General features: G+C 50.8%; 1 protein-coding gene across 2 annotated transcripts; it reads right to left on the bottom strand.

The window, feature by feature from the left end:
* Positions 1–10793: 10793 nt before the first annotated feature.
* Positions 10794–13330, bottom strand: C15H16orf54 (chromosome 15 C16orf54 homolog). 2 transcript variants are annotated; one of them, XM_032606511.1, is made up of 2 exons: positions 13180–13330; positions 10794–12549 (listed from the first exon to the last, which is right to left on the bottom strand). In XM_032606511.1, exon 2 carries the CDS (start codon positions 12547–12549, stop codon positions 11875–11877), a length of 675 nt encoding a protein of 224 aa, XP_032462402.1. In that variant the 5' UTR covers positions 13180–13330; the 3' UTR covers positions 10794–11874. The 2 variants fall into 2 exon arrangements, with proteins under 2 accessions (XP_032462402.1, XP_032462403.1); XM_032606512.1 differs by having other exon boundaries at positions 13175–13305.

Below are 13330 nucleotides of genomic sequence, written 5' to 3'. Positions count from 1 at the left end.
ATTTGGTGTGTGGGAACAAATGGTGTAATCAAGGGTGTATAATGGTCACTGTCAGCCAGGCATTGGTTGTCACGTAGCCGTGTGGCCTGTGCCTGTGGCTTGTAGATCCAACATGATAACGATCTATGTGGAAAAGAACTCTTTCAACAAGTATAAAATAGAAATTGTAAGTGATAAGAAAGCACTGGTTTGACAATTTTCTTTTTGAGTAATAGTATGTGTGTTTTACAATCCATGGCATCTTATATTTGAGGATATGTGATACCCGTTTTGATGTTCAGCTGGAACATTACACTTGGTCGATGCCCATGTTGTACTGGTTACTAAGTATTTCACCTCTTGCCTGTGGCTGCTGTTACCACCTTTTTGGTTGGAGGTGAGAAACCCGCTTATTCCTCACTCCTGGGCTCCCAAACAGACTCCATCACGCATCCCTCCCAAAATGAGACCCCCATTGGGTGCTGAAGGCCCTTTAGGATTTGGTTCCATGGGGATATCATTAGTTGGGAGAGGTACAGAGCAGCTGGGGCCAGAGCCAAGGTCAGTTAGGGAGTAAGGGAGGGTGGTGGGAGTCTGTATTCAGACATCAAACTTCCTTCCATTTTGAGTAAGGACTCAGAAGTCTAAGCAGTGGGTCTAAATCCAGTCCCCCAAATATGCATACACACACACACTCCCCTGAGGTCTTGCCCACCTGTGTGGCCCCTCCTACCCTCACCTCAAGCCTAGGGTTCGCCTCTCTCTAACCCTTCTGGGTGGATCTGGGAGAAACCAGAGCATGAGGGCTCCCAAGGGTGAAGGTGGTCCCCAAGGTGACTCCTCCTGGAAGGGCTCCAGTCTGGAGCTGCCTCTCCCCTCCCAGAACCTACTCTCTCCTCTGCCCTTTGCCAGGAGGAGAGAAAAATGGGTCTCATCCACAGAGGTTCCTTCTTCAGGGGGAGTCTGGGGGTGCCAGTCTGCCCTGAGGGAGCTATTCTACCCCTTTGCTCCTTTCTCAACCTTGGAGACCAGCAATGGGCCAGGGACAGATGAGCTACCTCAGATGTGAAAGCTCCAGACCGACCAAGACCTTCACCCTTCAAGCACCAAACATACGCTGAGGAGCACCCTGGACTCCGTGCTCTCACTGCTGAGGGCCTGGGTTCAATCCCTGGGTGCAGCCAAAAACAAAACAAACAGAAAACCCACAACAATGCTGGGCAGAAGTGGACACTGCGTTTGGTGATGTCCTGAACTGAAGGGGCCATTCTCACAGGACACAGCCCAGAGATGCCAACTGGGGCTGTACCTGTGCTCTGTAATACACACCTCCATCCCGGGGCCCTCTTGTCCTTTTTCCAGGGAAAACATGGACACGCTCAGCTAGGCAGCCTTCCCTGCTCCAGGAAATTTAGATCTCTGAGTCCCAGCTCCTCAGATCTGAAGGGGAATTAGCTGAACCTTCAGAGAACTAGGGGCACTTCTGGGTGTCAGGACAGGACAGGGAAGTGGGGACCCAGGAAGAGCAGGGAACTGAAAGGCAAAACCTTGGGGATCTAGGAGGGAATCAGAGCCTAGTAGAGGCAGAAGGGAGGTGTGTATCAGGAGTCTCAAACTCAAATGCCTTCTAGGACTCAAGCAGATGTGACAGATGGGGGAGGCTAGAATAAGACATAGGGCCCCATGTAGCCAACTGGAGAATGCAGGCTGCACCCACAGCATCCCGATTAAAAAAGGAAAAAGCAAGCTCCCAGGCTGAGTCTCCAGCTCACCCTTGATCACAGAAGTGAACCAGCCCTGCAGGAAGATCCCAGATTTGAGCCCTGGGTGGGGATTCCCTCACCAGTGGAAAAGAAAATGGATCCTGGGCAGGCAAAAGCAATCCGTGCCCTCCTGGCAGGGGATGGATTTCTAGGCAGAGGAGACTGTGTGGGCAAAGGTTCAGGAGTGGGAAATGGCTAGGACTGTTTGGTGTAAGATTTGCATCTGGGATCAGGAGAGGCGAGATGACTAGATGCTGGGCTGGGTCCAGACCACAAAATGGTAGGTCAGAGGACTCGGACTCTGTCCCGAGAACAGTCAGATTGAAGCTGGAAAGTGAGATAAGCATATTTGCGGGAAGATCTATTTGCGGGGGCCGGGGTGGCTGCAGGCAGACCAAGAGGAGGCTGACGCGGCCACTCAGAGGGCTTGAATGGGGGTCACGGCAATGGGTTGGCAAGAAGGGAAGGTAGGCAAGGGAAACGGCACCTGCAAAAGCTCAGAGGGCAGATGGAGCCTGATGGGTTCAGCGCAGTGGGAAGAGTGGGGTGTGGCTGCGAGGGTGGGGAGATGGGGTGAGTGGCAGGAGAGGAATCTCCCATTTCACCTGGTGTCTATCTGGCTACACTGCCTTCTTGCCTGACCCGCCTGGGACTAGGCTTGGACGATTTCCCCAGGCTGCCCCACATGCAGTACAAAGCCCATGCCCATTAGAGCAAATGTGCCCATCAAATCAGGTGCAAATCAGGTCAGCATGTAACGCATCATCACCACCAGCTGGTGGGCGAGAAGGGAACACACATTTGACTCAGGGCTCCAGCTCAGCGCGTAGGTCTCTTTCTCAGTTAATGCTGGTGGGGGCAGGGATGTTAGCATCTCCATTTGACTCATGAGGAAACTGAGGCTTTATGAAGTTAAGAATGCTGCTCAGGGTCATAGATCAATAAAATGGTGAAGCAGGATTCAAAACTATTTGTTGAATGTCTACGACGTGCCAGGCACTATTCTAGACGCTGGATATACAACAATGAGTAAACAGTGAAGAAGCCCTGTCCTCATGGAGTTTATATTCTAGTGGGGCTCTGTGGGAGCCTGGGGGTGTGGAGTGGGGAGGGGAGAACAGACAATGAAAAAAATAGCTAAGAATACCGTCAAATCCCCTATGGCCACCAGAGGACTCTTCAGTCACACCACCTTCCAATTCCATCTTCTGATTCCATCTTCCTTCCAGGTTCCAAAGATATTAGCCAAGGAGGCTATGAATACTGTACAGCATCCGCTCAAGAAGGGAAGCTGAGGGGGGGTTGCAGCAGTCTCATCTTCCACCCACTTTTCCAGCTTCATCTCCTCATCAGATCCCCACCCAACCGCCCAAGGTATCTCAGTGACTTCAAGGCCCTGCGTACTCCGGAGACGACCAAGACTCTTTCACTCACCAACCCATCCACCCCCCACCCTCACCCTCCTGCTAACATTTACCCACCTGCCCACCCCTCTTCCACCTATCCTCCTGCCCATCCACCCCCGCCTTGCATCTACCCATCCCCCTTCCCACCCCTCCACCCACCCACCTACTGGGGTACTCAGTCTAGAGGGTCAGGGAAGACAAGAGGTCAGACCGAGTTGGCAGAGTCAGTGAACTCAATGGGCACGAGCTTTAGTGAGCCAAGGCCTGTGAAAGCTGAAAGCATTTAAAAACGGCAAGACATTATTAGCAAACCACACTATATCTGAAAAAAAATTCAACTTTGGACCTTTGAAAAATCCCACTGTGCTATTATGCGGTGTGGATGCGTATATTAATTTTATTGCTAGCCCTCCAAGACAATACAGTAGGTAAAACTCCATAAATGTTTCAGTACCTACGTACTTTGTTCTAATCACTTCCTGAGGAACAGAACATTTTGGCAGTTAGTAAGTAACTGCTTTTGAGACCTGCTTTCTGAGGCCCTAAGTAACTCAGCTTGTAAGACCAGACTACAAAGATCTGAAGAGAATCTGATCGTGAAGCTGTGAATAACATCTCGCTGTGCACGTCAGATTTACCCCGGATAATGTGGGCTTGCTTTATTCAGGTAGGTAGCGCTCTTTGGATCCCTGGACCTAGTATAGCACACTTAGAAAATGATCAGAGGCAGAGATCCTCACGTATACCTCTAGTTTGGTGGGTCACTGGGTAGCCTATTTCTTCTCCCAGCTCTTGAGCCAGAATTTCTCGAAGACTTAACACCAACAAAGAACCATCCCATAAGTCACTTGCTTCTTGACATTTGGCTGTTTTTTAACCAAGGGAAAGATTCTCTTTGGGAATACCACATCAGTATATAAAGAACAATGCTGGTTTCTTAAAGGCTGGATAAAAAGTCATGCTTCCCACATTAAAAAAACAAACAATAAAGGCCCCTGAACTGTAATCTCACCAAGAACCAAAAATATCTTATTTTTATTTTTTGCATGATTTGCTTTGTTTTCTCGGAATATTAGAAGCCAGAAGGGGAACTCATTGAGACTTGGCAGCTTTTTAGGTAAAGGACTGTACTAACGGATTTTTGTATTATTGGTATAGTAATTACCCAAATGCATGGAAGATTTCAAGGGCTAGACTAAGTCTTGCATTTTAAAATTCCAATCTAAGTCATTCCAATGGATGAAAAATCCGTCAGGGGAAAGATAGAAGATGCAAAAGAACTGTTTCAGTGACCTATCTGAGGCAGCAGTTCAGGGATGCTTTGTGGATGATAATGAAAACAGAAGCAAAAGAGGTCCACACATCTTTTCCGACATGTCATTGATCCTCTCCTGTGTTTTCACCTGTTAATTATTGCTTGCCGGATGTGGTGAATTTCACCTTGCTCAGCACCAGATAGTTTTCCGTATGATTTGTTAGGCAGATCCAAAGCAGTGCTCAGTCTAGTGGATTATTTTCTACTACTAAGCCAAGACTTTCCCACGTGCACTGCCCAAGCCCTTGTGACGTTTTCCAGTCTGGCTGGTGGGAAGAGGCCCTGGCTTTGTGTGAGGCCCTGGGCACTGCTGCCTCAGTCCTTTCACATGGCTCTTCTCTGGGCCTCGGGTGGTTTTCTCACACATGTGTGTTGATCAGTTCTTTGCTGAATAATACGCGAGGACCCTCAGCAGATCTTGGGGTTCTCTCTTCTCTGAGCCCGCAGTTTGGAAACTCTCTCAAGCAGTAAGCTGGACAATCTTAAAAGGACAAGTCCCCTTTCCTTCCTCCCTCCCTCCTTCCTTCCCTCCTTCCCTCTCTCTCTCTCTCTTTCTTTTTTATATTTTGGCTGTGCCGCATACCTTGCAGGATCTCAGTTCCCTGACCAGGGATTGGACCCGGGCCATGGCAGTGATGGTGCCAGATTTCAACCACTAGGCCCCCAGCGAACTCCCTCCTTTGTTTTCCTTTCCCTCTGGGATTTCATTGTTTTCATGACTGTCTTTCATTGGTTGGTGTTCAGTGTTTTGAAAACTGTTGTTCCATGTGTTTTGTCTGGTTTGGTGGTGGCAGTGGAGGTTGTTTCAGGCAGAAGGGTAAACCCAGTCCCTGTTCCTCCACTTGGTGCAAAGGGGAGTCCTGGTGGCGCCCGTATTCCTTGATGCTCCTCAGGTGGTGCCAGTGTGAGGCACCTCACAGACCTCTTTCTTCTGCCTGAAATGCTTCTCTCCATTGCATAGAATCTTTCATTATTTCCTCCCCTCCGTTTTCTCTGTTCTCTTTTTCTGGAACTTCTATTAGGTAAATATTGAATGAATTGATCCTTTATCTCTTAATGTTGCTTACCTGTTTTCCATTTCTTTGTCATTTTCCTCTACCTCCTGAGAGATGTTAAAAAACTTTTTCCTCCCACACCTTCCTTTAGAAGGAACTTTTTCATTTGGGCAATCAAATTTGCAATTTCCAAATTATATTAGAATTTCCAATTACAAAAGACATTATGAGGCACTGCCTTCCTAGAAGCCTCTGCCGGTTTCATGGTGTATTATCTTATTTATTTGTTTCCTCCAAGGCTGGTTCTCTTGTCTCTTCACCTCAATCCTTTTTTGGTGCCACTGAAAATTAGTAAGAGGAGGCCCACATTGTTCTACTTGGCAGCTGAGTGGTTCTAGGTCCCCAGCAGCCCTGTTCCTGGATAGGCTGCAAGCTCTGTGGGCCGGTGTGTTAATTGATTAAAATGCTTCACTTAGAAGCATCAGAGGGTTTTGTCCCCCTCCCCGCCCCCACCGCAGGTGACATTTGGCAATGCCTGGAAACATCCCTTCACAACTAGCGGTATGCAACTGACACCTAGTTGCTACAGGCCGGAAATGCTGCTAAATATCCCACAATGTACAGGAACACAAAGAATTATCTGGCTCAAGTGTCAACAGCGTGAAGGTGGGGAAAACCCTGATTTAAGATCATCTGAGAGCAGGACGTCCCACCTCCAACCACCAAAGTCCAACACAAAGAGGGACCCTCCACACCCACTTCAGGGGCCTTCCCAGGCACTTGTTCAAGTTTGGTTTTCTGTTTTTTGGGTTTTTAAAATATTTATTTATTTATTTTGGCTGCGCCAGGTCTTAGTTGCGGCACTGCAAGATCTTCCTTGCGGTATGCGGGCTCATGGTTGCAGCATGCGGACTCTTAGTTGCAGCATGCAGGATCTAGTGTCCCGGCCAGGGATCGAACCCAGGCCCCCTGCATTGGGAGTGCGGAATCCTACGCATTGAATCACCAGGAAAATCCCTCAGGTTTGTCCAGAAGAGATCTCCGACCGGTGTTTCCTGAGCCACACGTGGCCTACAGGCTTGTTTCTTTGGATTTTATAGGTTTATAGATTCATATACATATATATAAAGTGGTCTTAACATTTTGGTTGATTTTACCTAAAAACCCAAATTTCTAGCTTCTGCTGGAAAATCAGAAGGATGGACATGATTGGTGGAGCTGAGTAGCAGCTGCCCTTACAGACAGGTGTGAAGTCTTTTCTCACCTATGTCCCCTGGTCCACATCACTCTTCACCTATATCTCTGACTTGGCCTATTTATGCATGTGAATTCATGACCCCTGTGGTTGTTTGATTTTTTGGGGGGGGCATGTCGTGTTTTAATACTGGGGTAAATACTGACTCTGTAATCAAGGATGACTGTGGAGAGGTTCTGAGATAATCTTTTTTTTTTTTTTTTTAAATAAGTTTATTTGTTTTGGGCTGCATTGGGTCTTCGTTGCTGTGCGCGAGCTTTGTCTAGTTGTGATGAGCGGGGGCTTCTCTTCATTGCAGTACAGCGGCTTCTCATTGTGGTGGCTTCTCTTGTTGCAGAGCACGGGGGCACGGGCTTCAGTAGTTGTAGCACACGGGCTCTAGCGCGCAGGCTCTGTAGCTGTGGTGCACGGGTTTAGATGCTCCGCAGCATGTGGGATCGTCCCAGACCAGGGCTCGAACCCATGTCCCCTGCATTGGCAGGCGGACTCTTAACCACTACGCCACCAGGGAACTCCCTGAGATAATCTTTTAGTTAATCATCTTGTTTTCTCTCCCACTGGTACTATTACTTTAGAATAATGGCAGGATGTCTGTAGGAGGACCATATCTGCCACAGTCAGAGGCAGAGACTTGGGGATCATCAGGGAGGCCAGGAGCTGAAGCTATGGGTGTCAGTGGGATTGCCCAGGAAGACTGTGTCCAGGGAAAGCAAAGGCTGAAGAAGGCAGAGAGCAAAAGAATCAGAGAAGATGGCAGAAAGAGGGAAGGGAATTCAGATGTACGTGGAGTCACAGAAGCCAAGGGAAGAGCACATGTCAAAAAGGGAATCAGGACTTCCCTGGTGGTCCAGTGGGTAAAACTCTGTGCTTCCACTGCAGGGGCCGTGGGTTCAATCCCTGGTCGGGAACTAAGATCCCACATGCTGCATGGTGTGGCCAAAATGTTAAAAAAAAAAAAAAAGAATCAAAACGTCTAATGCTGCCCACAGGAGGCTGAGCGGTATCCTTTGATTAAAATGTGTAGGTCATGATTTGGGGGAAAGCAGTTTCTAGAGAGTGCAGGAAGTGTATAGAAGCCTGTGGCAGGTTGCAGAGTGATGGGAAGATGAGAAAATGTAGACTGCTAGGACAGACAGCTCTTTCCAGAAGTTTGGCTGCAAAGATTTGAACTTGGTTATAGAGGAAATCATCTGTTTTTTGTGATATTTTGGATGGTATAACCTGACAACACATCCCTGCTGTGAAACATCTAGAAATGCTACATAAAATCAAGCAAACATCCTTTACAAAGCACAGCTGGGTTTCAAGAAACTAAGGGGAATCCCTGGAGCCACACACGAAGAGGTAAATTGAAAACCAAAGCTAAGGGAGCTCATGGGCAGTTGTAGATCTTGGCAAAATGAAGGGTTTGGGTTTTATATCCACAGAGATTTTGGAGGCCTTACCTGGGGCGTTGAAAACTGAGACCCTAATATACAGCTCAGCCCCTTAAAGGGTGGCAACCCTCAGTGGAAAAGCAGATTAGGGAAAAAGAAAATCTTTCCATCAGCCCATAAAGCACAAAAGAACCTCGTGGGTCTCACCCTGAGATCTAGAGGCAATAGAAAGTCTCCCCTGAGAATTCATAACCAAAGGTGTGCCCTCATTTAAATTTGGCGTTCAAATTTACACCACTTGCATAGTCTCGGAAGCCCAAATAAAATGAACAAATAATGTGGTCCAGGGTTGGTTATTCCCCTGGAGCATCCTTGGCAGGAGCAAACACAGAAGCTCGCTAGAGAGACACCCTGGAACTAGTCACCTGGATTCTTACTAAGGCCCTGTTGAAGCTGAGTTCACAGCCCCAACTTAGAAAACAAGAGGAAGCCATCTGTCACAAAGGAGAGTGAGCAGACACCCTAGAACTTGGAACTCCAGAATTATTGGGTAAAGGACCATACAGGAAGTGTGTTTCATTTTATTTTATTTTTAAAATTTATTTATTTATTATTTTTGGCTGCGTTGGGTTTCGTTGCTGTGCGCAGGCTTTCTCTAGCTCTGGCAAGCGGTGGCTTCTCTTGTTGCATAGCACGGGCTGTAGATAGGCAGGCTTCAGTAGTTGTGGTACGTGGGCTCAGTAGTTGTGGCTCACGGGCTCTAGAGCTCAGGCTCAGTAGTTGTGGTGCACAGGCTTCATTGCTCCACGGCATGTGGGATCTTCCCAGACCAGGGATCGAACCCATGTCCCCTGCATTGGCAGGCAGATTCTTAACCACTGCTCCACCAGGGAAGCCCAGAAAGTGCATTTTTTTTTTTTTCAGATGTTGGGGGTAGGAGTTTATTAATTAATTAATTAATTATTTTGCGGTGTTGGGTCTTCATTTCTATGCGAGGGCTTTCTCTAGTTGTGGCAAGCAGGGGCCGCTCTTCATCGCGGTGCGCAGGCCTCTCACTATCGCGGACTCTCTTGTTGCGGAGCACAGGCTCCAGACGCGCAGGCTCAGTAGTTGTGGCGCACGGGCCTAGTTGCTCCACGGCATGTGGGACCCTCCCAGACCAGGGCTCAAACCTGTGTCCCCTGCATTAGCTGGCAGATTCTCAACCGCTGCACCACCAGGGAAGCCCCAGGAAGTGCGTTTTAAACGTCAAAAAGCATAAAGGAAGAACTCAACATGAGAAAGTGATAAGATGGTGTTTTGTGTTTTTTTTTTTAATTTTTGGCCACACCCCAAGGCATGTGGGATCTTAGTTCCCCAGCCAGGGATTGAACCCACACCCGCTGCAGTGGAAGCATGGAGTCTTAACCACTGGACCACCAGGGACGTTCCAGTAAGATGGTGTTCAAAATGAAGAGGAGATGTTTAAAATAAAGAGGAGAAAGGGTAAAACAAATATATCTATGAATCCGTCTACTTATTCATTCATTCTCCTTTCTTTGGGCTCCTGCCGTGTTTTAGATCCTGTTCTGGGTCTGGGGATATAAAGGTGACTTTGGGGACAGCAAGCTGGACTTTGCCTCAGGGAGATCACATTCATCCATGCATGGGAGTAGGTATCCATCTTTCATCTTACTGTATCCTTAGATGTCACAGCTAGAAAAGTCCCAAGAGAGCATCTGTTCAACTTTCAACTCTCTTTTTGTAAAGAGAAAGAATGTGAGGCCCAGTAATACAAAAAGTATTTTTCTCCAAGAGTGAGTGATAGAACCAGATAGAGAACTGGGGCCTTGTCCCTGGTGTCCCTTCCCCACCATCCTGCCTCTGCTGAGCCCTTGGCATGCAGGCCTCTAAGCTCTGAGCGTGGTATCTCAGTTCTGCGTCCCTGAGGGACTGTTCATACTTCCTGGGCAGAGTCCCCACAACCCAGTCCTGTCAGCTAACAGTGACGAGAAGTGACATAGTTACCTGGCTTGTGAGTGACAGAGGTGGGACAGCAGCCCTGATCTTGTATCAGTTATGTCTTCCTGTCTTATCTCACCTCCCTCCACCCCCACCCCTGCCACTAGAGAGACTGAGATCTCCCTGAGGGCGGGGGCCAGGTCTGATTCCTCCCTCCTCAGGGCCTGGCTCAGGGAAGATGCTGGGAACACAGGCTGGATGAGTGCAGCCGGGGGTGGGGGGGTGGATGTCCCTCAGCCAGGGGGCTTCTAAAGCCCTGGCTGCTAGTCCAACTCCTGGCATCCAAGGGGTGAGAAGGGAGGTCCAGGCCCAGGTGCTCTCTGGCCCTCTGAGGAGGAAGAGCAGAGTGTTGGCCTCTGCCTGACAGCATTTCCGGGGTGTGGGTGAACTTGGTGGCGGGGCGGGGGAGTTCCTGGCCAGCATTAAGTAGCACAGGATGGCTGCTCCCCATGCAGAGCTCTCATCCATCACAGCACTTCTCAAGGGTGGTCTCAGGGTGGCACCGGAATGTCTAACACTTTCCTAATACTTGCTGAGCCTTTTGACAAAGAAGAGCAGATCTCTGGGTCGATGCCTCCAGCAGGAAACAATGTCTGCTTAGAACTATATACCTTTGTTTACACTGTATTTATTTCCATGTTTTACCTTCTATTTCTGACAAGTGATACTTGGTTTTCCATTTACAGAAGTGATACAAAACAGATTCCTTGTAAAATGAATTTATTAAGCAAATGGTAAACCAATTTAAAGAAAAATATAAAGTACAGGTGGTAACTGACATGGCAAAATCCTAACATTCAGGACTAAGGTTTGAGAAGTCAGAGCCCAGAGAATGGAAACTCCTTCGCCTCCCCCCAACACCTGGCTCTGCGCCCAGAGGGGAGGTCAGCTGATACAGATATTGGGGCTCCATTTTTGTGGGGTGGAGCAACATAAGTAAGCCTGTCTTGGGGCAACTCTGTCTCTCTGGACCACTCCAAGAAGCTGGGAGGGAAGACGGCCAGGGGCCACGTTCTGGGAGAATGTTCCTTTCCACACCGGATCAAACTCAGATCTCCTTGGCTTGGGCTTCCCTCACCGTGGAAGGGTAAGATCCAGAGGGCTGAGACGCGGCGGCCTCAAGAGGACATGCTGCCCACCGGCCTTTTGCGACTCCGGGTCCCAGGTGCAGGCAAGAGATGGCCTCTTGTTGCGAGGTGGGGGTCAAAGCCACAGTTTATATGTAATAAGATGCTCTTTTGCCTGACCTTGACCTCTCTGTATGTGTTTTTCTGGAGGGAGGGTGTGGCTCTGGGAAGCTGAATTCCTGTCATCTCCTGCTAGCACGGCTGACACTTGTCATCACCACGCTCTGTTCTTCAGCATCCTCAGGACCCTCACTCCAATGTCGGCATCTTAGGTCCACACTGAAGGAGGGTGGGAGCCGCGGCGCTGATGCTATTTCCTGTCTGTCTGGTACCTTGAGTTCTTAATCTGGAATGTGATCGTGGCAGTTTCTGGCCCAGAGGTGGCCTCAACTCCAGTTCTCTAAGCCACCGCCCCGGGCAGATAAGCAAAGGCACCTCTGAGCTTGCCCCGCAGCGCAGGCTCTGTCCACACCCAGGTTGCCCAGGCCCAGATCCAGGGGAACGGAAACCCAGAAGTTAAAGGCCTGGGAGGGGCATTCTTTCCCGGGGCCTCAGCTGTCAGCTCAGGTTCTCAGGAGCCTCAGGGTCTTAGGATCCCTCTGAGGTTGGGCCTCCCCCAGGGGTCTCTGGGAGGCCAGTCCTCCAGGCCCTGGGGATTCAGAAACTCACGCTGGTCCGGGCTTCACGCCTCCAGAAAGCTGAGATCTGCTCCAGGGTGACCCGAGGCTGGAGGCCCCACTCAGGATTGGGGCTTCCTGGCCGCAGCCTCGGGGCCTGGGGGCTCCCTGGATATGCACTGGCCTCTGGCCTCTGTTCGGGCTCAGCCCAGCTCACCAGGCCTGGGGTGTGGGGCCTCTCCTCCCAGACCTGGGGCCTCCAGAAGGTGCTACGGGTTGGGGCGTTTGGTGGGGTCTGGGGGACCAAGGAGCTGGGAGGGGAGTATGGGGCTGAAGGGGCAGGTGGGGCTGTCACTCGTGCCTCCAAGGCGCCCCCCTGGGTGGGTGGGTCTGGGGCCCGGTCCATCAGCAGGGGGACCGCGGAGCCATACCAATCCTCGGAGCGCTCTCGGGGGGTGCCCGTGGGCTCAATCCATAGCTCTCCTCCTGGGCGCCAGACCAGGGTGGGTGCGCAGATGCTGGGGTCTGGGCGGAGGGAGCGGCGGAACAGGCGTTCGGCCAACACGGCTGTGGTCAGGAGGAAGACAGCAGCCAGGGCGGCCAGGGCCAGCATGATGGGGACACAGGGCCCGCAGGGCAGCGGGGGCCATGAGGAGGCCTCTGATGCAGGAGGCCCCTCCATGTGCCCAGAGGGCTGCTCTGGGGTCGGAGGCATCTGGAGAGATGGGATCAGGAGAGGAAGCACATGAGACAGGGTTGGCACGATCAGGAGACAGAGGGGCCAGGGGAGCAGGGTTCAGCAACATCTGGCTGGAGAAACAGACCCAGGCAGACAGAGGAGCCCGGAGGACCCAGAAACGGCGGGAAGGAGCCAGATGGCCAGAGAGATGGGGCCCACCTCGGTCTGCAGCCGGGCCCTCCTGTTCAGAACCCCCAGGCCCTTTCTGGAAGCTGCATTTTCCTCCCAGACTCCAGGGTGCCTCAGACAAAACTGAACTCAAACTCAAAGAACCCAAGGACTTCTTTCCTCCTGTCTCAGCCCGCTCATGTCTTGCTTAGAAGAAGTGCTGGGTGAGGAAATGAGAGCCTCCGTCCCAGCTCTGCCCCTGCGTGTGGGCCCCGCTCCTGGCCACCTTGGCGGCGCCCTGGCTACTCCTTTGCCCTCACAACTCTCCTTGGAGTTGGTCTTGTTCTCTGCAGGCTCCCCTGAGTTTGCTGTTGTGCCAGGTCTCAGGTGCCACCTCTGCACCTGTCCCCGCCTCTCTGGCTTTGCCCAGTCTCTGTCTGCCTCTGGCTGTCCCCCAGGTCCCCCACCTGCAGGGGCCTCCTGCATTCCTCACCTCACCTCAGTCAGTCTCTGGGCTCCTGGCTCGCCCTCAGAGCCGCTCTTCCCTGTGCGAGCCAAGGGTGCAGGGCAGCTGCCTCAGATGAGGGCGGAAGGGAGGGTACCACCTGTTGCTCGGCAACTGTGCCCTGGATCTCCCAGCCCCCGCAGA

The sequence above is a fragment of the Phocoena sinus genome, chromosome 15 (genome assembly GCF_008692025.1).
Source record: "Phocoena sinus isolate mPhoSin1 chromosome 15, mPhoSin1.pri, whole genome shotgun sequence".
Taxonomy (NCBI): Eukaryota; Metazoa; Chordata; class Mammalia; order Artiodactyla; family Phocoenidae; genus Phocoena; species Phocoena sinus.
Note: the sequence above shows the minus strand (reverse complement) of the source record. Positions and strands in the feature narration are given on the sequence as shown.